Raw genomic sequence first — 23818 nt, 5'->3', positions numbered from 1 at the left:
TAAAAATGGCAAATACAAGTGCAGCCCAAACAACGCAGGAACCTTCCATCAGCATCCCTCCTGCTCGTAAAAGACAGAAATCCTCCAAGCAGGAAGTGGCTGGCAAGATCAAGGCCAAGGCAATATCTGCAAAAAGGCCTTCCAAAACAGCGGATAGGGAAGCTAAACGATGACACCAGACTCTAGAGAAACAATTTTCCAGAGCTGAAAGGAGGCAAAACTCCACTGAGGTTGATCTAGAGCCACCCAGTTATGAGGAGGTGGAGGTATTTGGCCCAAGGTAGCCTAGTCAGGAACCTCTGGAAACAGGCTGACACGGAGCAGGGGAACGGATCTCCCCTAGGTGAGGGGCCTGGAAGTCTGGGTTCAGAATCAGGCACCCGTCGCTCAGACAATCATAGAGCATTGTCTTCAGAACATCTATAATCCCAGATATATCAGGCGGTCGCACAGGCCATGGCTTCCTCAAGACACCATTGTTCCAGAACAGGGTTTATGGTTTCAAGGGGTGGCTCCCGTCTTTCCCAAGAGGAAGCATCTGTGTATCAAGACTCAATTTCCATCTCCAGGTCCTCCAGAAGCAGGAGGTCTCCTGCGGAGGACCAGGAGCTGATGGATCAGGGGCTGTATGATGAGGAAGATGTATCCCCAGATCCTCCCCCATTTGTGGGCTTCTTTAATCCGTCTCTATTCAAGACCCTGCTTCACAAGGCAAGCAGCACCGCAAGGGTCGAGAGGCCTTTGATTCCTCTGAAAGGACGCTCAACCAGCCAGGTCACAAACAACGAGGTGTTTTCACAGCCCACTTATACACAACAATTTATCCCCTACCCAACTCTCTTCTTTGAATCTGTTCAGAACAACATGGGGGCACCGGGTTCCTTCCTTCCACTGGGGGGGACAGACAAGAAAATGTTCAACATAGACCCGGCACTATCAGAGATAATAGAGGTGCCGACAGTAGATGAACCCATTGCTACTCTTTTCTCTCCACCCCCGATAGCCGGGGATGCAGCGGAGGCCCTGAAATCAGAGGATAAGAAGATGGACCTCACCTTCCGCAGGGCACACCAGGCCTCGGCGTGGGCAATTAAGGCAGCCATCACTACATCCTTTTTCGCTAGGACTTCGCTACTTTGGTTGCGTCAACTCCAGGCGAGTGTCTCACTGGAGGAGGAGAGAACCCACCAGACCTTAAGAAGGTTAGTGGCGACAGCAGAGCTCATGTCAGACTCATCCTTGCACGCATCTAACTATTCCTCTAGGGCAATACTGTACAACACCGGAGCACGCAGATTGCTGTGGCTCAAGCATTGGAGAGCCGACATGAAGGCAACGTGACGGTTAGCGGCAGCACCCTATAAGGGCGGCCGGCTTTTTGGTGAGGTTCTTGATCCTTATCTGATTGAAAACAAGGACAAGCGCAAGTTTCTGGCCCACCTGACAAAGAGAACGGAGAGGAGAGCCTCTTCCTATTCCCGCAGACCGTCCTTTCGATCCGACACAGGCACAGAGCAAGGTTCCTTTTCTCGCCCCTATCAGCCCAGGTCAGACCGACGGGGAGAGAACCGGCAACAGAGACAGATTCAGACAACAGTTCCAATCAAAGCAGCCCTTTTGAGGAGCGTGGAGGCGCCCCTACCATAGATCCAAGTGACGGGGAGAGTTCCCCCATTGGTGGCAGGCTAGCTCTCTTCATTCACAAATGACAAGCCACCACCACGGACCTTTGGGTCCTAAATATTGTCAGATTTGGCCTATCACTGGAATTCATCTCAATACCCCCAAACCGCTTCATCCCTTGCCCATCTCCAAGGGATCTAATCAAAAGGAACCTCATCAAGGAGGCCATTCAGCACCTTCTGGACATTCAGGCCATAGAACCGGTAGAAAGAGATAAGTGGGGACAAGGATTCTATTCCATCTTATTCATAGTCCCAAAGAGTTCGGGTGGTGGTGGTGGAGAGCAATACTAGACCTAAAACACCTGAACAGGCACCTGGCATACAGAAAGTTCAAAATGCAAACCCTCCAATCGATATTAGCAAGCATCAGAAAGGGAGACCTGCTGACATCCATAGATCTGATGGAGGCCTACCTTCACATTCCCATACTTCCGGACCACTGGAGGTTCCTCGGGTTCTACCACACAGGGCAGCATTTTCAATACAGGGTCGTGCCTTTTGGACTTTTTTCAGCTCCCAGGGTATTCACAAAGGTATTGGCAACACTTGCCGCGCACCTGAGAACAATTTCTGTGCGCATCCAATGTTATCTGGACGACATTCTCATCCAATCCTTGTCAGTCCAGACAGCGCAATCAGATCTGGCACTGACTTTGACAACCTTTCAAGAACATGGCTTCTCAGTAAATTTCCAAAAGAGTCAGACCGTTCCTTCGACCCACCTCCTTCATCTGGGAGCGATCATAGATACACAAAAATGCACAGCCCATCTCTCTCGAGATTGTCAACATAGCATTCGAGCCCTGGTCAGGCTCATCCGAAGGAAACGACCATAACACTGTCCACACTCTCGCAATTGCTAGGAAAGATGGTGTCATGCCTCGCAATAGTGCCTTGGGCACAGCTACATCCCAGAGATCTGCAGTGGTTCCTGCTCCCGTTTCCGAAAAGGGGGATAGGCTCCTCCAACCAAAGAGTAAAGATTCCACCAAAGGTCCTAAGATCGCTCTTATGGTGGTCTTCCCCAGCGGTAGGGAAGGGACACTTGTTCAGGGAATTCGACCAAGTCACTCTGACGATGGATGCCAGCTTATTCGGTTTGGGGAGCACACCTGCAAGCGCAACTGGCACAAGGTCAATGGTCAAAGAAAGACCTAGAACACAGCATAAACTGGCTAGAGCTCAGAGCCATACACCTGGCCCTTTCTCACTTTTGCAGCACAGTGGCGCATCAGCATGTTCTAATTCTCATGGACATGGCGGCCAAGGTGCACGTCAACCGCCAGAGAGGCACTCGGTCCAGCTCCCTCATGGCCGAGGCCCAAGCTGGGGGCCTGGGCAGAGTCCAACCTAGCCTCCCTCAAGGCTGAGCCCATCTCAGGAGAAGCAAATCACCAAGCAGACTCCCTGAGCGGGGCGACGATAGACCACTCAGAGTGGAGCCTGCACCCTGCTCTCTTCAAGGAAGCATCAGAGAGATTCGGCCACCCAGTGCTGGACCTGTTTGCCAGCCCCAAGAACACCCAACTCCCGAGGTTCTTCTCCCGGTTTCCGACACTAGGGGCAGAGAGAGCGGATGCACTCTGAGTTCAGGGGCCGAAAGGACTGCTGTATGCATTCCCACCACTTCCTCTGATACAAGGGACCATCAGGAAGATATTGCAGGAACAAGCGGAGGTGATACTCATTGCACCGCACTGGCCAAAACAGCCTTGGTTTGCCGATCTGTATCTACATCTCCACTGTGGAGGATTCCACACGACCAAATCTCCCTGAACCAGGGGTCCCTACTACATCCAGAGCCACAGTGGCTCCAATTGGCCGCCTGGCGCTTGAGCGGAGTCTCCTAGAAACAGACAACTTCTCACAAAGAGTCATTAGAATACTCCAGGCCTCTAGAAGGCCTACAACTAACAAGATCTATGATTCCACTTGGAAAAATTACTGCAGCTGGTGCAATAGACAACAGCTAGACCCCTGGCAGTATCTCTATTCCAGATATCTTAGACTACTTAGCGGAGGGTCTGGATAGGGGGTTAGCGCCCAACACAGTTCGTTATCATGTGGTCGCCCTATCTACCATCCTCACCTATGGTAACTCCAAACCACTAGCCAGACACCCATTCCTTCATTAAGGGCACAACAAACAGCAGGCCACCCGTAGTCCACAGATACCCCTCCTGGGATCTGCCTAAGGTCCTACAGGCCATCACCCTACCTCCATTTGAACCTGTTCGGACTTGCAACTTACAATTCCTGACCCTTAAGGTCGCCTTCCTAATCGCCGTTACCTCAGCAAGGCACATCTCAGAGTTAGCAGCCCTGTCAGTTAGGGAGGACCTGTGTACCTTCCACATGGACAGGGTGGTATTATGTTTGGATCCCTCCTTCATTCCAAAGGTCAATTCCCTATTTCACAGATCACAGGAGGTGGTGCTACCAAACTTTTGCCCCGAGCCTTGCCATGAATTGGAATGCAAGTAGCACACCTTAGATGTTCGCAGAGTTTTAAAACAATACATCAAGTGAACGGCAGCCTTCCGCAGATCGGAAGCCCTGTTTGTCTCCTACTCTCACACAAGAGGTCAAAGAGTCTCCACATCCACAATCGGTAGCAGAGGCATACAGGGGGCAGTCCTTGATGGTCCTCAAACAAATCACTGCACACTCCATGCGCAGCGCTGCCACCTCAGCAGCATGGACAACTCAGGCGCTGATTGAAGAAATATGTAGAGCAGCAACGTGGCCGTCGCCTTCCCCTTTTATAAAACACTACAAATTAGATAGGTTCACATTTGCGGAGGCCTCCTTTGGCAGGAGGGTACTCCCATGTGTAGTATCAGAGATTGGGACACAGGCCCAGACTGCTCCCCACCCACAGGGACAGTGAGGCTTTGGTATGTCCCATTGGTGGATTCTCCACTCGTCATGCTGGAGAAGGGGCGTTGGTCTTACCTGAACGCCTTTTCTCAGCATGACGATGGAGAATCCGCTCCCACCCTTGAGGCCAGTCAGATCCTGTGAGGGGAGAGGATTGAGCCAACACAAGGAAATGTAGCCAAACACTTCGCCTCAGTCAAGACTGGGAAGGGGAGGTCTCAAGAGGAGAGGTGGAGCAAAATTGGCCGACTAGTCTATGGGCAGAAGACAAGGAAAACCCATTGGTGGATTCTCCATCGTCATGCTGAGAAAAGGCGTTCAGATACGACCAACACCACTTTTAATTGTCAGTAATAAGTATGTTTTGGTCTTTCCATTGATTTCTCAATATACTGATTCAGCCTTTAGCATATAAATATAAAAAAACTTCATCTTGAAGTTAATAGCCACAGTTATATTATCTAAATTTTGAATTTCATAATTCTGCTATTTTTAAATTGGAGACTTTAAAAAGAAGAAAGATACATGGTTTATCTCACAGTTATAATGAAAAACATGTTTTCTGCCTTGAGCATAAACTGTTAATAGAGATGCACAATATACCAATCTGGGGCATAATTACTGATGTAGAAAGAGATGGTGAGTAGATGTTCAATTGCTATTTCTTGTAGGAAGTATGATTTCCATTACTTCTGGTATATGTTTCTAACTCTCATATTATTTACAAACTGTATTTGCAAGAATTTCTTACTCCTTTCACAGGAATTGATGCAGAGAAAAAGAGAAGGGAAACAAAAAATAGAAAACTTTCTCCTATGAATATGAATCTTAGTCTGACAATAGAAGAATTAGAACCCAACCTTTATGTAAGTTTTGAATGCACTTTATTGGGTGAGTGCCTATTGTAATTACCTCAGGTATCTCTGAGATATTTAGTGATCTCAAAATCTTTTTTATAGATTTTTTGGGATTGCTTAGTATTTTGTTTTACTTTTTCATCTCTGCTCAGTTGGGATCAAGAATTACATTATTTTTCTTCATTCTTCATGTTTATCAGACATAACTAGAATTAAAGGAAATAATCAAAAGAGAAATATTGTTTTGGATTATGGAAATTATTGTAAAACAGTTTTCTTTAATACGTTATAAAGCAGTAGAACTGACATGTTATGATTATTTGATTATCAGGTTAATCAAAGAATGGCCAGAATTATTTCTATAGTTAAGCCAGATTGGTCTAGTGGTTAGGGTACCAAATTAGACACTGGGACACCATGAGTTCAAGTCCCACCTTAGCCATGAAAGCCAGCTGGGTGGCTTTGGGCCAATCGCTGTCTTTTAGCCCAACCCATCTCACAGAGGAGTTGTGGGGAAAATAGGAGAAGGAAAGTGTTGGATATATTTATCACCTTGAGTTATTTGTAAAAATAATAAAGGCAAGATACAAATGAATAATAAAATAAAATAAATGCTTGTAAGCATCAATATGATTCATTTGTGTTCAATAATAATAATGCTTCACTGGGGCAGCAGGTAGTATATCAAATATACGTTTGGCAATACCATATAGGATCTCCGTAATTTCTAAGTGTCAGAGCAGAATTTATAGTTTGCTACTTAGATTAATATTTTTATTTTGGGTAATAGAATGCAGGATGATTATCTGAAGGACCTTCATTCTCCATCCACTGATTGTTTTTCTGCATCATGGTAGACGCTAAATTGCTGCTTGGTTTAAAACAAATACATGAATGACACTTAAGATACTGATTTCTTTTCAGCTTTCTCTTGGTCTTATTGCCTTTGTTTGTAATAGTGCTAAGAGAATATTGAGAGAATATAGCAGTCTTGTGACTGTATTTATCCTTGAAGATGTTTAGATCTCCTTTAGAATTTTTTTCCCATCATTGTTTTCCAGACCAAGGTCTAAAGGAAAACAAGTAGATGTAACAGGGAACTTCATTATGCAACCAACATTTACATGCATTTACAATAATCATAGTGTCCCGTGGTCACATGATTGTCATTTGCAAGCTTAATAGCCAGCTTCTGACAAGCAAAATCAGTGGAGAAGCTGACAGTAAGTCATGGTCACTTGATGTCATCCTTAATATCTACAGCTGATATTAAGTCCAGCAAGTCATGTGATATATCACTTAACTGTATTGCTTAGCAATCGAGTTACTGGTCATGACTGTGGTTAAGTGAAGACTACCTGTAGTCATATGAGTCACCTTTTCAATACCTTCCTATTAGATCTTTTCTTTGCTTCAATAATAATATTAGCTTCCCGAGACCCATAGCTGTAATAATCATTTCTTTTTCATGACTTGCAATGTCTGGTTAGTGTGCTGTTCATTACCAATTGACTGACTGTGTGAGTGTGTACTTTTGAAATGTGTAAAAAGAAAAAGTTCTAAAGCAGTGAGGAAATCAGATTTTATATTCATATTGTGTATTTCATTTTAACTTTGGTCACCCATAAACTTTGGCATTCTGGGCAATAAATTTAGCAAATTAAGTAGTTAAAAGAGATCAGGGTTGGAGGGCAGAGCTGAAGAGTTTAGTGTCAGTACCTAATTCCCCCCTCCCATTAGGGAGAAAAATCAATAAGTCTGTCCCTCCCAGCTTTTTTTTTGTCTTGGAGAAATATGGGTTTCTGAGGGAGGGAGGGAGGGAGGGGGGTTAGCAAGAAAGGTTTTGGGAAGCTTGTCCTGAAGCTACTGCCTTTGTATGCGGTTGGCTTTCTTCCCCAAAGCCCAGCAAGAGCCAGGAGAGATTTGCAGTCTCCCAACAGCCAGGGATGGAGACATAGGCTCAGCCTACAAATGTGACTTCATCAGTCAAGCACAGAGACTTATTTTCCTGGCATTGGAATGTGGTGGTAGGTCCTAATCTAGCTGGGTTCTTCCCTCCTGCTAGGCTGTTTTTGGCTTTGCAAAGCTTTGTGCTGCTTGTCTGTCTCTTTTATGGATCCAGATGCCTCCCAGGGCCTCCCCCACTCATGAGGTACCCAGTTGTTGCTTAATTACCTTTGCATTCATTTAACAGGAGCATCAGGGAGAACATTCACAGATCTGGTTATAATCTATAAAATCCTACATGGCACAGGATTAGGTTACTTACAGAACCTTCTGTCTCCCAATTGTCTCAGTTTTTTTTCTTTTTAATAAATTTACATACATTTCTAAAATTCTGTTTTCACTTTGTCATTATGGGGTACGGAGTATAGATTAATGAGAAAAAAGTGAATTTCAACTATAGAATCAGGCTGCAGCATAACAAAATTGACAAAAGTGAGGGGGGTCTGAATACTTTCTGAATGCACTGTATTTGCTAACTGACTACCAGAGGGAATTTTGTAACATTAGTGTATGGAGGAAAGTGATGAGAAAACAATGATGGAATAATCCCTGGCCTTTTGAGTCTATATTCATTGTTAGAAACAAGTACATCAGACATGGTTTGTGCTGTAGTGTTCTTATACCGATTTCATATTTTTCTATCTCTTTTCCTGTAGACAATTCATGCTTCCTAACTTTATTATTTTTTTTGTTACAGCTGTTAAGCAAATCACTGTGGTTATTAAGTAATCATGAAGTTTTAAGTGAATCTGGTTTTCCCTATTCAATTTGTTTGTCAGAAGCCCCCTGGGATGATTGCAAATGGTGATCACATTTATAACTGTTGTAAATACATGCCAGTTGCCAAAAGCCTGAACTTTGACCACATGATTGTGGGATCCTGCGATGGTCATAGTTATGTAGTTATTTTGCGAGGACTGATTGTAAATCACTTTTTTCAGCACTATTGTAACTTCAAACAGTCAAACAGACACTAAACAAATGCTCTTAAATTGAGGATTATCTGTAGCTAAAATGGCTGAATTGCCACTGGATATCTGTGGTGCAATTTTAGAATTCTGCATGTAGTTCATAAGCCATCTGTTTCTAGATAAAACAATCAGTTACATTTTTTTTCAGTTGTGATAAGATTCTTGTTCTGCTCATGGTCAGGGAGAACCAATATCCATCACAGCAATGTTGAAATATTGATAGAGGCAACTTGTTAAAATTGAAAAGTATATGTATTAGGAACTATAATTTATTGATGAAATGGGTGACTAAACTAATGATTTTTATTTCGGCCAGGCTAATTTTATTCACACTGTTGTTGCTGTCCTGATGCTAGATAAATTTTTTACTGTTTATCTGTGCTTTTAAAACTTTTTGTTAGTATTGTTGTTACTGCTATGTCTTAAGTGGTATCTACGTATTTACCAGGAGCAAAGGATCAGGACCATACATTAAGCTGTAGTTCAAACTTATACTCAAGAATCTAGTCAAACTAAAATTCAGTACTAAATTGGTGCCAGATAAGGGTCAGTTGAATTCAAGAGGGTTGGGCTTGGACCATTTGTGGTAACATAATGACTCTAAACTGATTATACAATTAACTCTGCCCCCCCCAGCTCTGCCTGCTCTTCTATATCATTTTACATTTTTTATAAACTATTCTATGTATTATTTTGTGGGGAAATTGCCAGTATTTATATTTAAAGTCATCACTGGGAGAGCCTTTGCACATCTTTGTGTTGTGCACCAATTGCCTCCTTTCTTGGATCAGGGGACTCTGCTCACAGTCACTTATGCCCTAGGCACCTCCAAACTGGATTACTGTAATGTGCTGTACATGGGGCTGCCCTTGAAGAATATCTGGAAGCTTCAACTGCTGAAGAATGCAGAGGCACAGGCAGTTTATGTCTGCTCCTAGAAGATATTATACCTCTGCTCTGCAAGGTGCATTGACTGCCAATCTGCTTTTGGACCCAATTCGCTGGTTTTAACCTTTAAAGGCTTTCATGAAATAGGTCCAGTTATCTGAGAACTGCCTTTAGGTCAGCAGTCCCCAACCTTTCTGGCTTGACAGCCCAGTAGGGAGGGGAGGGGACAGTTCCCTGTGAGTGGCAGATGGAGGCTCAGGAACATGCGTAGCTCCATTTGTGCAAGCAGCAGGCGGGTATGCCCGCCACTTGTGCAAGGAGACCTTTGCCCACGCTTGTCTGCCACTTACGCAGCTGGTAGTGGACCATGGCCCAGGGATTGGGGACCCCGCTTTAGGTGATTGCATCAGCCCATCCCATTTGATATGGCAGAGAAGGCATGTTATTGATACTATCTTCTAGGAACTTACATTTGATGGGTGCCGGGAGACAGGCCTTCCTTGTATAACATTTGCCTTAAGAACATTCTTCACGTCCCTAAGTCACATTAACTCCATCTCTGCTATTGTTTTGGAAGTTTCTTAAGACTTTTTTATATTATCAAGCTTGGAAATCTCAGGAAGCTGAAAACTTTTTGAGATGACTCCACTGTGATTGATATTTTGTTCATTCTATGCAGTTTTCATAGTTTAAAGTTTTTATAATATTTTCTTCAAGATGATTTTTTTATATTTTTATGAATATAAATTCATAAATTATGAATCATTTTAGTGAGATGGGTGCTATATAAGTGTGATAAATAAATAGATTAAGTATTCCTGGGACAGCAGAAGAGTTAATTTTTGTTTATTTACACTTTCAGGCTGCTTTAAAATATTGGAAAGTCAGAAGAATAAAGGAACTCTAAAAGTAATACTGCAAAATATTCTTTAATCTGAAGGCTCAGTAGAGCCATCATGAGCGATGTTACAATTGTGAAAGAAGGCTGGGTTCAGAAAAGAGGTAAGTATTAATTAAAATATATGTCATAGAAAACATTTATATATCAATTATTCTCATAATTGAGTATATATTCTATACTATATACGAGGTATTGTATTATATATTATACCTTAGGTTCTTTAATGTTATAACTTGCTATGAGTTAGTATATAAATAGTTACTGACTATTTAGAATCATTATTTTTGATAAATCTTTTGCCCATTAATATGTGGACCAGTATAGGTATTTTTCTGCTTGTATAAGTGGTCTAAAAATAATGAACTACTAATTTCAAATTTTAAATAAATTAGAATATAGGACAAAAAAGGTTCATAGAGAATGGAGAAGAATCCACAAAATACATTTTATTATAATTATTGTAAAAGTTATTTATTTATCCCTTGATTAAATAGTATCTTGTCTATTATCAATTTTTGTGGATCCCAACCAGGGATTTGATTTCACTAACAAATAAACTATATTCTAGAGTGACATAAATTATATAGGTTTTATTTTTGTTATATAATGCATGTATCTTGATAATATCAAAATAATATGCAGAGTTATGTTAGAACAAAATGTTAATTCCTATTAATCTAATTCTTGTAAAGTTAAGCAATGATGCTTTTTGTCTAGTTTTAAAATGATTTTTAATAATAGTGGCAAAATCAAATATTATAATTATACTATAGCTATATACTATAATTGTGTAAGAATACATAAAAATACATGGATAATTTCCAGATTCAAATTTATCTTAAATCACCCTCTTAGAAGACATCAGAGCAATTAAAAGATAAAAAAGGATGGATTTTAATTTTGATATTAAGAAAATAAAACAAAAGTTTAAATCTGACATTCTTCTATGCCCCAATAATACTAATGAAAGGTTTTATGAAAAATTCTAATAGAAAGTGCAGATGGGGAAACATTGAATGAAATGCTAGATCTTAGGCAAATTCACTTCTCAAAGAGAAAAATGGACGAATGCTCCCGAAAGGGTTTTTTAGTACATGGACATTCCTGCTTTGATGAATGCTTGGCGACTACAAACCTGAAGGAAGGGCTATATGTTCTTTTCTGTAAGAGATAGTAGATATTAATAATTGATATATTTTGGGTTTCTAAGGCTCTCACATCATTTATTAAGGAGCTGGAAATTCTCTCAATGACATATGTGGAGAAGAAAAATTGCTTTTCAAATAGAGGATGAATAACAGTCTTTAAAGAAGATATATTTCAGAAATATAAAAAACCAAAATGTTTCTTCAACATAAATACAACTCTAAGGATATCAGAGACAACCATATTGGAGATATGTAAAACTGATATGAGATAAATTCTTAACATGTTTGCATCAGTGTAGTAGATGAAAATCACAGTTAAAAGGGGGGGGGGGGAAGAATTAGAAAATTTCACAAAACTAAACCAAAACAGGTATTTAGAGAACTAAACAGAGTTAAACAACAATGATTGAAAACAGAAGAGCTCCAAAAGAAGATATAACAAACATTCCCGTGATGAGAATATAAATAACTGACTTCCAGTGAAGATTAATGGTCATTTAGTTTGTTTTGGGGGAAATGGTCATAGCACCACAACTGAGATCCACATCCAGTAGTCAGTGCTGGGTATTGAATTTTCTCCAGATAAAGGAGGAAGCATGAAATCAACCCCTCTGATAACTGACGGCTGTTTTCCTTGAATTAACAGCAAAAATGGAAGTTTTTGCAGTTTGCTTGCTAGTTGAATGGCTGGGAGGAGTGGGAGTCTACCTAGATTCACTGCTGTGGTGCAGCCAATATGGATACAAGAACCAACAAATCCTCATTTCTTAACCACATTTGATTATGATTATTTTTTAGCCTGATAGAGACTTGTTCTACAACAGATAAATATTTCTCTTAGTGGTTTTCCTTTTTTGGATGGGATTATACATTTAAAAAAAGAATTAAAGACTTAAAAGTATGTGGAGTAGTTGGTGAAAACTTCAATAAGGAAGAAAGTTAAAAACTGATGAAGGGAAAGGTTACTTTACAAAAAGATTGATTTTTTTATGAAACTACATTACAAAAATCCTAACTAAATTAGCAAACTCAAACCTTCCATGGGAACGCATTTGCTATAAATTAAATGTTGACAATTGATTTGATTCACAAAATAAAAAATTAAAGTAACTTGATTAGATTGAATATTTGGTTGTAACTGTGCAAACACAGATGTGGTGCATGCCTGCAATTACAATTTTAAAAAGTAGAGGAAATTTGTGTTTATCTTCTGTTTAACAGTTTAGCTTTCAAAACGAGATGTGAGATTGATAATATAGATATAATTATCCTAAAAGAAATTCCAATTAGAATTCTACTTAAGAATTAAAACTTAAGAACTATTCCTTTTTGATGAGATATTTGAGATACCAAAACAGAAAAAGATTTTATTTTATTGGGACAAATTAGAAGGTATGATTTTTACTTCTAAACAGATTTTGACTGAAATCTATTCAAAAGGACAGATTTGGGGTGGTGGTGGAAGATTTAAAGTAAATCTGGAACACTCGAATGAAGTGACTGCTCCAAAATCTCAACAGATGCAAAATGATTTTGAAAAAGGTGATTCTGAATTAGGTGCTACTGGCATTGAGTTTTTTAAACTGTTGGCCTAATTATGGATTATAAATGCTTAATGTAAAACATAAATGGAACAAATGCACCTCAAGAAATAATCACTCCTTAAAAAAATTAAAACAACAAAATTTTCCTACAAGGGAGTCTTATTAGGAAAAAAAACATAAAATATTTGACTTGTAAAAGTTGGGAGAATGTCTTTCAGCTGGACTTAAAAATAAATAAATAAATGGAGTTGTCTTCTATTAAATCTCAACTAAAACTAGAACGTCTTTTAACTGATGAACATGACTGATTTGTTGGTGTAGAAGTTGAATTACAAGGGGCTAAAACCATGATTTAGGGAATTAATGCCCTAGGAAGATAAATGAATTTTTTTATATAACTTATGGAGCGACTAATAAGCTTTTTCTTGTGAAAACTGATGTTTGATGGGAGATTGAAAAGGAGTGATTTCTTCACAATTAGCACATCAGAGAAGAATATTCAAGTTACTGAAGGTGAATTACTAAAAGCTTTTTTAAAAAAATTGATAGATAACTAAGCTTTAGTGAATATAGAGACAGAAAAATGACATCCCCAGAGAATGTATTTATTTTTCTGTTTTCATTAAAAACATAGATGTTTTTGAAGAACAGATATGATTTGGACCTCAAAAAAAATGAATTCTAAGATCTCTAAAATTAAGATTTTATTGAAAACTTTCTGATCATAATCCTATAAATTTAAAAGGAAATCTTCTTTCAGATGGAGATTAAATGAAATGCTATCACAGTAAGAGAGTCAATAGTGGAGGATTGCAAGAAGAAATTAATAGAAATGTTTGAAAGTAACTCAAAGGTTTATGAATGGTTTGAGATGCAAGTAAAGATTTTATCACCTTTTTGCCATGGTCTTTAAGCAAATCCAGCTTCTTAAATCAATAATCAATCAGCAATCAGAATAGAACTAGGAGGGACATTGGAGGTCTTCTAGTCCAACCCCCTGCTCAAGTGGGAGACCCTATACATTTTGATACAAGTGGCTGTCCAGTCTCTTAAAAATAACTTTTTAAGAACTTCTGAAAACAAGCTGTTTCACTGGTTGATTGTTCTCATTGTTGGGAAGTTTTTCCTTAGTTCTAGGTTGCTTCTCTCCTTGATTAGTTTCCATCCATTGTTTCTTGTCTTGCCTTCTGGTGCTTTGGAAAATAAGTTGACCCCCTCTTCTTTGTGGCATTCTTCCATTGACTTTGTCAGTACAAACATTTTTCCATTGACTTTGTTTGTCAGTAGCCTCCTTAAAAGGTTACAAATGGTGATCACGTGACCTCAGGATACTGCAACCATTGTAAATACATGCCAGTTGCCTAATGCTCGCATTTTGATCATGTGATTACAGGGACATTATGATGGTCATAAGTATGAGGACTGGTTGTATGTCTTTTTTTTTCAGTGCCATTATAACCCATCAACCAGTTATGCCTTGTGCAATACAACACCTTCCAGCAGCTGCTACATTGTCACTGATAGCAGCAGTTCTAACAGAAGCCCCAGAGACTAGTAGACAACATGACAAGATGAGGAAGATACCAACATCTTGGTGGAACGCAAACAAGGGTGAACTAAGAGCTGGCAGAGCAGGATACCAGATTTATGGCTGATGGGTTTACCTATTTTAACTTATGCAATAAAATCATCATTCAGAACACCTAGACAGTGTTCACAACCAAACACCCTGGAGATTTTTTTCAGTTTTTTTTCTTTGAGAAACAAAATCAAGGTGAAACACGAACTCCTGCTGGAGCAAACCAAAGTTCTGAAAGTGCCAGCCCCAAATCCCTAGCATCTGAAATTTGAAGGAAGACTACTCCTCAGCACGATAACTTTCCATATTGTTCTGGCAACTGGTGGGTTTTGTATGTTTTGCTCCTGTTTTGCTCCTGTACTAGGGAATAGCCTTTTGAGGTTATTTTATACAACATAATGCTGAATGTAAAAAGAAGAGTCGACAAAATACAGGCTATTTCAAATGAGATAAAAAGAAAAGAATTAAAGACACTGTCAGAAAAGATAAGCATGTCATATCAAATTACAACAACAGTTATCTATGTTCCCTGTAAGAAAAATGAAAATATTTTTGAAATTTAAAAGAATTTTGAATTTGTGAACAAATTAGGAAAATAGTTAGCATATTAATTAAGAAAAGAGAAAGAAAAATGATTTTGAAACTTTAAGAAGGAGATATGGACAATGTGGCTGTACAAAAACCAAAATTAACAGAGTTGTTCTAACTTGTATAAAGGACCAGATATTGGAAAAAATGATGACTATTTTTTTAAAAAACTTACCAAGGCTTATAGAGAAACAAAGATAGATTAGGAATGGACCTATAACAATAAGGGAAGTTTCTGAAAATATGAAAAGATCAGGAAATGTACCAGGACTAATGGATTATCAGGTTCTTATTATAAATGTTTTCAGAATAATCTTTTACTATCCAAAATATGATGAATTCTATACTCCAGGGAAAAAACATACCAGAGATTTGGACAGTGGCTGATAGAGCAATAATACTTAGGGGCAAGAAATTATAAATCAATATTATTACTGGATATGATTATAAATTATAGCAATTTTAGAAGATAGATTGAAAAAAATCTGCAAGAATTTATTTCTGAAGATCAGTATGGATTTTTATTTAAAAGACAGTTAAAATATAATGTTAGCATGATGTTGGACATGAATTCTTGGAATAGCATAATGAAAAACAAGCTGTATTAATTTTTTAGATACAGAGAAAGTTTTTGACAATTTAAACTGGTGCTTTTGTTAAAGTTTGGAAAGTATGAGTTTTGGAGAGAATTTTATAAATTTATACATCTCATAGAAAGTACAAATTATTGTTACTGAAGAAATAACAAAAGCTTATGAGGTACAAAAAGGAACAAGACACTATTCCTCCTTTGGTGTACTTTGGTTCCTGAAATTTTGAATAGGGAAAGGGTAAGATAAGTGGATAATAGATGTACAAATTTAAAAAGAAATTTATAGTTTGAGATCTTTTTCAGATTTTTTGGTGCTGGTTTTGGAAGATCCTTTAGAGAGGATTAAATTAATGAGAAAACTAAAAGAATTTCGGACATTTGCTGCTTTTAAGATTAATAAACAAAAACAGAATTGTTAATATGAAAATACAAGACCAAACAATTGATGAACAAAGGGTGTTTGGGGATTAAGAAAAGGGTAAACATTTTGAGTGTTAATTTGACCAATGTGAATTGCACGTCATTTCAAAATAATTATATTAAGACATGGAATAAAATTAAAAATGATATGCCAATATAGGAAAAATTACAATCGTTAGTGTCGGGGAAAATTTCTGTGATTAAGGTGAATGTTTTACCTAGAATGTTATTTTTATTCAAGGCAATATCTGTTTTGACACCTGATGTATCTATTAAACAATGATAAAAAGGCATATCTAAATTTATATGCAAAGAAAAAAATAGAAATTATAATAAGATGCTAAAGAAAGTAGAGGTTTGAGCTTACCTGATATGTAATGATACAGGTAGTCCTGCAGGTAGTCAAAATTACAATGGCACTGAAAAAAATGACTTATGACTGTTTTTTACACTTATGGCTGTTGCATCATCCCTATGGTCACATTATCACTTGGGGACTTCTCCCGGGATGGTGTGGCCAGGTGACTTTTTCTCTCCTGCAAACAGCTGATTATGCCGCCAAATAGCTAGCTTTGGCGGTTTGCTCCCCAGATTTGAATGGGAGCAACTAGGAATTACCCAAGATGATCCTTGGATGATTGTGTACCTGCTGAGAAGTGGGATCTTGATGATCACAATTTTTGGTAGGACAATTGGAAGATTGGGTCTTCCATCTTTTCCTTTCAACTGTTTGCTATCTTTGGTTTTAACTGCATGTTTTAAAGTTTTCTTTACTTTTTGATTTATATCTTAACTACTAATCAACTGGTTGAGTGCTGACTTAACCTACAGCCCCTTGCTGGATTTTAGCTTTTTTTTTTTGCTGTTTATTTTGGAGTTTTAAATTACTTTCACTTTTGCTGTAAGGAAGTCAACTTTAAAACATTCAGTTAAAACCAAAGGGAAGATTCATCCTCAGATAGTGAAAGTCATCTAATTTAATTTACAGTTATATTACATTTTTACTATAAGAATTCTGTATTTTACTAGTTTTTAAAAGCTCTGGTCTTATTTTTCTTAAATTCTGATGGGAAATTTCCTTTTTTTCTAACTATTTTTTGTTGTGGGAAATTTTATCTCAGTTTTTCTCTGTGGTCTTTCTCTTATGGTACATTTACTTCTCATGTCCTTAAGAGTGAAACTTTATGCTTTTGTCATGAAAGCTCAACTACAAAAGAGTTTTGGACTATATTAAAATGTAAACAACAATAAATCAAAGATTTTGAATATTATACATTATATGTTCTTTACAATGTCTTGTTGGAGAAGGCTGACAGGGGTATGAATACAAAAGATTCAGAGATGATAGAACCGATGAGTGATGGAGTGGACTTTCTTAAGAAGATGGATGAAGTTTGGAGAGTGAATTTTTTATATTTAATCAGAAAGCAATTGACAAGAGATGCTGTGTTTTTATTTACAGAGAGATTCTTTGAACAACAGATGATGTGGAGATACTTACAACAGAAACTTATGACTTTGGGGAATAAGATGCAGTTGTTGAGAAACATTCCAATCAAAACCTTAAGGAAAAGTTTTATTATTAAATATCAAATGAGAATATTTGATCCTGGACGGATCAGAGTAAGCATTGTGATGATTTGTGGTAGATATGAAGTCATTGTAGACTTTCCATGAGTTAAATACAATAATAGATTGTTAGCAAAGGTTAATACAGGTTACCTATATATATTATTTGTAATGGTTTTTGTGATTTTATAGTTTTAATTGTTGTGATAATTGTTCACTGCCCAGAGTCAATTTGATTAAGATGGGCGGCTATAGAAATTGAATAAATAAATATGCACACAGATCAGGTTGAAGAAGATGAAGGGCAACAGTAAATTCATAGTAAATGTACAATAAAAATGAAACAGCTGGAGTAATATTTTTGGATGCAGAGAAAGCTTTAGGAATTTGGACTGGACATTCTGACTAGAGGTCCTAAAATTAATCCAAAAGAAGAATTGGGTGATCAGCATATACTAATGGCAAATAGCAAAGATTAAAGCAAATGGAATAGTTTGCACAATTTTTTGAATAAGTAAAGGTACAAAGCACGGGTCTGACTCTGCTTAATGAAAACAGGTACCGAAATTCTGAAGAAGATTTTGTGAAAAAAGAGACTGGCTATGAGATAACAAAAGATCCAGTATTTTCAGGAATTTTATTTGATAGGATATAACAAAAATATATTTCAGAACAATTATAATAAATTATGGAAAGGAATAAATGATCTTGAAGGATGGAAAAAAGTTTATAGGTCTAGCAAAGAAAATGTAATAAATCATACAGAGGGGGGAAAATTCACAATCTGACTCAAAAGGGAGCTGGTCCTACATTTCCTAAGTTATATTATCAAACAAGCTGTCTATCATAGATAACAAAATGAATACAATATCCTAATACCGAAACATCAGTTATAGAGGATCTTGCTTGGCCAATGGACTTCAGAGGTATTTGGGGTACAAAGGAACAAAAGAGGACAATAATTTGAAGGAACAGTATTTGTTAAAAGTGTGGAATGTTCTACAAACAACAAAGGCTTTTTACTTCACAGATAACTACAGTAAGAAAGATTTAATTTCATATGCTAATATGTTACATCCAAATTCAGAAAACAGGTTAAAGACAACAAGATTTGCTCAATGAAGATAGGAATTCATCACGGTTAATGTATTTATAAATTTATGGAAGAATAAAAAGTAAGCTTAAAAAGAAGTTACCTTAAAAGAGAGAATAGAATTTGAAATGCTTATACAGAGCCAAGAGAATTTATTAGCATGGATTTACAAATTATTACTAAAATTGCACAAAAGAGGGAATAAATTAAAAATTATATTATAAGGCAGATGCAAAATTTCAAAGAATAACCATGGGAACAATAGGAAATGCTGTAAAAAAAATTTAAAAAACCATTCCAAGCTATAATCTGAAAGAAAATTGGTATAAAATGTTTTAAGAGATGGTGTATAACTCCATCAATGGTCAGCAAGATGGACAAATTATATAATATTAAAAATGCCACAGTAAAGAAGAAACATATCACATGTGGCGATCATGCAGAAGTACTCAAAAGTATTAGAAGTATCATAATAATAATCATTGCAATTTCCAGAAAATTAGCACTGTGCTTTCTATTCTTAGCAACCATGGTCAGACAACCATGATTGATGGCATTAAGTCACTGAGAGATCAAGTAGGACCAGCATGGATGTACAAGCCTCATTCTGATGCTGTTAAGATCCCAGTCATGCCAAACACAATCAATTCTGCCTTAGCAATCTCTGTCTTAAATCTGTCTAAAAAGGATTTGGATAATCAACTTCTAGGCCTTCTGAAGCTGCAGACTTCTCAAAAATGTTCCCTAAATATTGAAGGTTGGAGAATGGATTAAAATTATCCAGAATTGTTGGATGCACTGGTTTCTTGAAATAGGGATGGGCTACTGCCTATTTGAGGACCAGTGGAATCACACCATCTCTGAGGAATGAACACACCACTTCTTCTGTCCAACTACACCAATTCATTCCTCATTCTTGGAAATATTCAAATACAATTAACCTGAAGTTGGATTCAGTTATAATAGAACTCAAAAAAATCTTAAACCTTTCCATTATAGATTTCTGTGGTTTAAGACTAATCTGTTGTTTGTTAAACATAAACATGCCATGTTAATCTTTAACTACAAAAGAAACAAACCTATCTGAATAGTTAAGAAGAAATGCTTTACATTGAAAATATGTATTTCGATTTCTCAAATTGGTTAAACCTTTTTGTCCTATAAAACTTCTTAGTTTTTAAATTAAAATCTGTTTTAAATTGAAAATTAAATTAAAATCTTACTTTGTGAAATTAAGAACTAACTTAAATATTCTGCCACTTATTTGGTTCACTACTCATTTGTCCTCTCTTTTTCTCTTGCTATATTTCTTGCTTCTATTTGCTAATGACATTATTCTTACTGGTTTGAGGAAGGTGAAGACTTTTGAGTTCTGTTTTTTCATTCTTAACTGAGAAGTGAGAGGAGCTTTAATAATTTTGTTGTATTATTGTAACTAAACAATACCATGCTTTACTTTTCTGGTATTGTAGGAGTAGTACCTCTGTTATAGAGAATATGGAATAGTCTGTCTAGGACACTATATTTTCAGTTGTCGTCCAATGCTTGAATTATTCACTATTCATCTGCTAGAAAATAGATGATAGTGAAAAAAGGAACAGGTTGCCATTATCTTTCTTATCAAAGATTAAATATTGTTTATCCTGAGAGAATAGGTGAATTAAAAAATATTTTATTTAATAAATATATTTATTTTTAAATTAAAAAATGATTACATTTATTGTATATTTGTATACCTAGTTTATTTGTAATTCACTGAGAATTTTTGTTAACTATGCTATTATATTGCTATACTGTCATAATTAGGCTTTAGTTTGAAGCATTTTTAATATTGGCCTTAATTATAATTAGAAAATAGACTCCATGTAGAATATGGCCATAGTCAGATTCAACTATTTCAGAGTGAAAAGTAATATCTCCAGTATTATAAGTCACCAACAGATGGCAGTAGTGACACGCTAGAAACTCTGACATGTTCTTTAGCATCTGTTCTTTCAGTTGGCAGGAAGTTGCTGTGAAAAACAATTATATTTCTGTTTATGGAATAGAAGCCTCCAGCTTTCATAAGTATGCTTTAAGACAGTGGTTCCCAAACTTTTCTATACCCTGCACCCCTAGAACACTTATGATATATTCTCGCACCCCTTACAAAAGTTCAACGTAACGGCAACAAATTATGCATATACACTATAATTTTGAAAACCCAAGTTTTCACATCTCCTGGAATATCGTCTCGCACCCCTGGTTGGGAACCCCTGCTTTAAGCAAAGCACCATAATTGAATTTTTAAAGAGACTCTACAGTTGAAATTCATCATTAAATGCAATTTTAATGATGATTGTTTGATCTGAGTACTATGCATTGATGTGCCCCAAAATGTAAAGATGGTAAGTTAGGAATAAGAACTGATTTGTGAATTAAGAATGAAGTGGAGAAGCATGGCCATAGCAACTTGAGTTTTCCTCTTGTCCTGCTCTGAAGTTTGAGTATTTTCTTTAACTTTTAGACATTTAAACCATGAGTCTAGATAAGATACAGGTTTCCCCAGGCCATTTTTAAAAACCATCTAGGACCCATGCAGTTGGGGTTCTCCAACACTGACCATGCTGCTAAGTCCCCCCAGGTTGTTTTTTTTTTTTTTTTGGCAAAAGGATTGAAAGTGTTCAAAAGAATCAAAAATTAGATTATTATTTCTCTACTAGATCTTCCAATGACAATTACTTTTTTATTCTGGATTTCATAGTTATAATTATTCTGATCACTTTCCCCACCTGTTCCCATGTGGAGGAACAAAGAGGGGGAAAGACTATTTGACTGCAGCAGCAACAACTATATGGGAGTGAAATGAACTCTTAAAAAAAAGAAAAAAAAGTTTTAATCAAGATGAGTTCCAGAATTGAGAGCATCTGCAAAACAGATTCTGTTGAACTTATATGGCATGATCTGAATTTGAATTACCAACACTCTTTCTGGGAAAAATTTGCAGTTTTTGACTAACTGCTTCTGCCTATGATTCATAGAGAATTACAACAGTGAAGTGAGAGACCACAAGTAGTCCTTTACTTAACAACCATGACTGGAACTGGAACTTCCATTGCTAAGCAATGCGATCCTTAAGTGAGTCACACCCAATTTTATGACCTTTTTTGCCATGGTTGTTAAGTGAATCACACAGTTGTTAAGTGAGGTGTGTAGTTGTTAAGGGAATCTGGCTTTCTCCATTGACTGCTTGTTGAAAGGGCCCTGGGAAGATTGTAAATGCTGATCACGGAATGCTGTAACTGTCATAAATGCATGCTGGTTTTGATCACTATCACATCAGTTCTTTTTCCCATCCTCTGACTTCAAGAGCCACTAGATGGCACCAAAATGCATAATTTACATTGATATATACAGGTAGATCCAGGTTACAATGGTAATGAGGCCAGAATTTCCATCACTAAACAATGCAGTTGTAAAGCATGGCATCATATGATTGCATTGCTTAGCTACAGAACAGTCTTAGTTGCTATTGTTGACTGAATCTCATAAGTTGCTAGGTGAGGAACCACTCTAATGCAAGTTATTCCTAGTTTGAGGAATCCCAATGCTGAGCTTCAGTAACGTAAGGGCTTCCTCTTGAACACCCCAACCTTCCCATTTCTTTCATCTCTGCCCTTTTGGGCACCTTGCACAGAAGCACTCCCTGATGGTGGTGACAGGACTAGTAGTAGTTGGGTAGAGACTTGGGTCTTCAGCAGTCTCAGCTGGCCACATCCACTTCTGGCCTCTACTTCAGCTCCAGTGTTGCCAATGCTGTCCCTACATCAAGTGCCATCTCAACATCAAATGCCACTTCAAGCATCATGTCATGAGTAGCCACCCAGCTAACAGCACAAAGCTGCAGCTGCTTTTACTACTCTGAACTCTGCCGGCCCTGCCATGCACAGCTGACCTTTGTCATGTTCTTCTACTGCAGCTTAGGCATGCCTGGTATGACCCGATACAAGACAGTTATTGGCCATGCCAGGCCTTCTTGAAGTTATGTGTGTCGTTCTTTGGGTTTTGAAAGGACAGAAATGTTTGAAGCTTCGCAAGAAGGGTGCACATGTTTTGGAGAACACCAGGAGAAAGAAGACAGCAGAGATTGGAAATAATTGGACTTTTTTGAGGAACTATATTCCAAACTTAAAATTGACAAGGAATGTCTGAAAACATACAAAGACACAGCTCTTAAAGAATTCAGTAAAGATCATAGACATTTGTGAAGCAAATCTATAACCATTCAAGAGATCAAAGAATAAAAGAGATAAAAATAAAATTAAAAAAAAATTGGATACATGTCAAACCCGGATAGGCTGATAGCCCAGAATTACCAGAAGTTAGAAAAGGAATTAGTGACATAACTATTAAATATGATGAATGAAATCAAGGAGATAAAAACAATGTCAAAGACATAGAAATAAGCTTTCATAACACAAAGGAAAGTCATGAACAAGAACACAAAAAAATCTCAGTCACGTAGACCAATTTTGTTAACAGAATGTTGTTTGTAAATATATTAGCTATGTAAAAGGAAGTGCATTCCCAAATAATAACCACCTACCAGACACATTATATTCCAAAGACAACATTGATGGAGAACAGTTGAATTACTTATAAATGCACTAGACTATGTCAACATTATGAATAAGGCAGCTGTAATATTTTAGCTGAGGAAAAAGCTTTGACATCTTTGAATGAATATTTCTGCTGGAGGTTCTAGGCAAAATGAATCCTGGAGAAGGATCCCAAAGAGCATATGTCAACAATAAACAGCAAAGAGTACAGTGAAGGAAACACTCTGCAAGCGTCTCAGAATGAAAGGCACAAGGCAAAGTATCTATTCTTTCCTTTACTATTTGTAATCTCTTTGGAAGTTATAGTAAACAAGATCCCAAAAGATAAATAACTGGAATAATGATTAAGAAGGGGGATACAAAATGAACTACTATGCAGACAATATAATATTAATTATGCAACCACAAAGCTCCATATGTTGATATAAATAATCAAAGATTTTGGCTGCCTTTTCAGAAAGAAAATGAAAAGAAAGCTAAAATAATAAGACATTTAAC

The 23818-nt window shown here is 37.3% G+C and overlaps 1 protein-coding gene across 8 annotated transcripts in view; it reads left to right on the top strand.

The window, feature by feature from the left end:
- AKT3 (AKT serine/threonine kinase 3) overlaps positions 1–23818 on the top strand; it is a 174499-nt gene that overhangs the window by 5465 nt on the left and 145216 nt on the right. For 7 of the 8 annotated variants that reach the window (XR_005559545.1, XR_005559546.1, XR_005559544.1 and 4 more), the window contains exon 2: positions 10151–10290. Coding sequence is in view for 4 of the 8 variants with exons in the window: in XM_039366470.1 (XP_039222404.1) it covers positions 10245–10290 (46 nt within the window). In the remaining 4 variants the exon portion in view is untranslated. Of the gene's footprint in view, positions 1–5327; positions 5432–10150; positions 10291–23818 lie in introns of all 8 variants that reach the window. The other variant, XM_039366468.1, reaches the window with a different exon arrangement.

Source organism: Crotalus tigris, unplaced genomic scaffold (genome assembly GCF_016545835.1).
Source record: "Crotalus tigris isolate CLP2741 ecotype Arizona unplaced genomic scaffold, ASM1654583v1 scf7180000020324.788712, whole genome shotgun sequence".
NCBI lineage: Eukaryota > Metazoa > Chordata > Lepidosauria > Squamata > Viperidae > Crotalus > Crotalus tigris.
The sequence above is the reverse complement of the archived record's forward strand: the minus strand, read 5'-3'. Positions and strand labels throughout refer to the sequence as shown.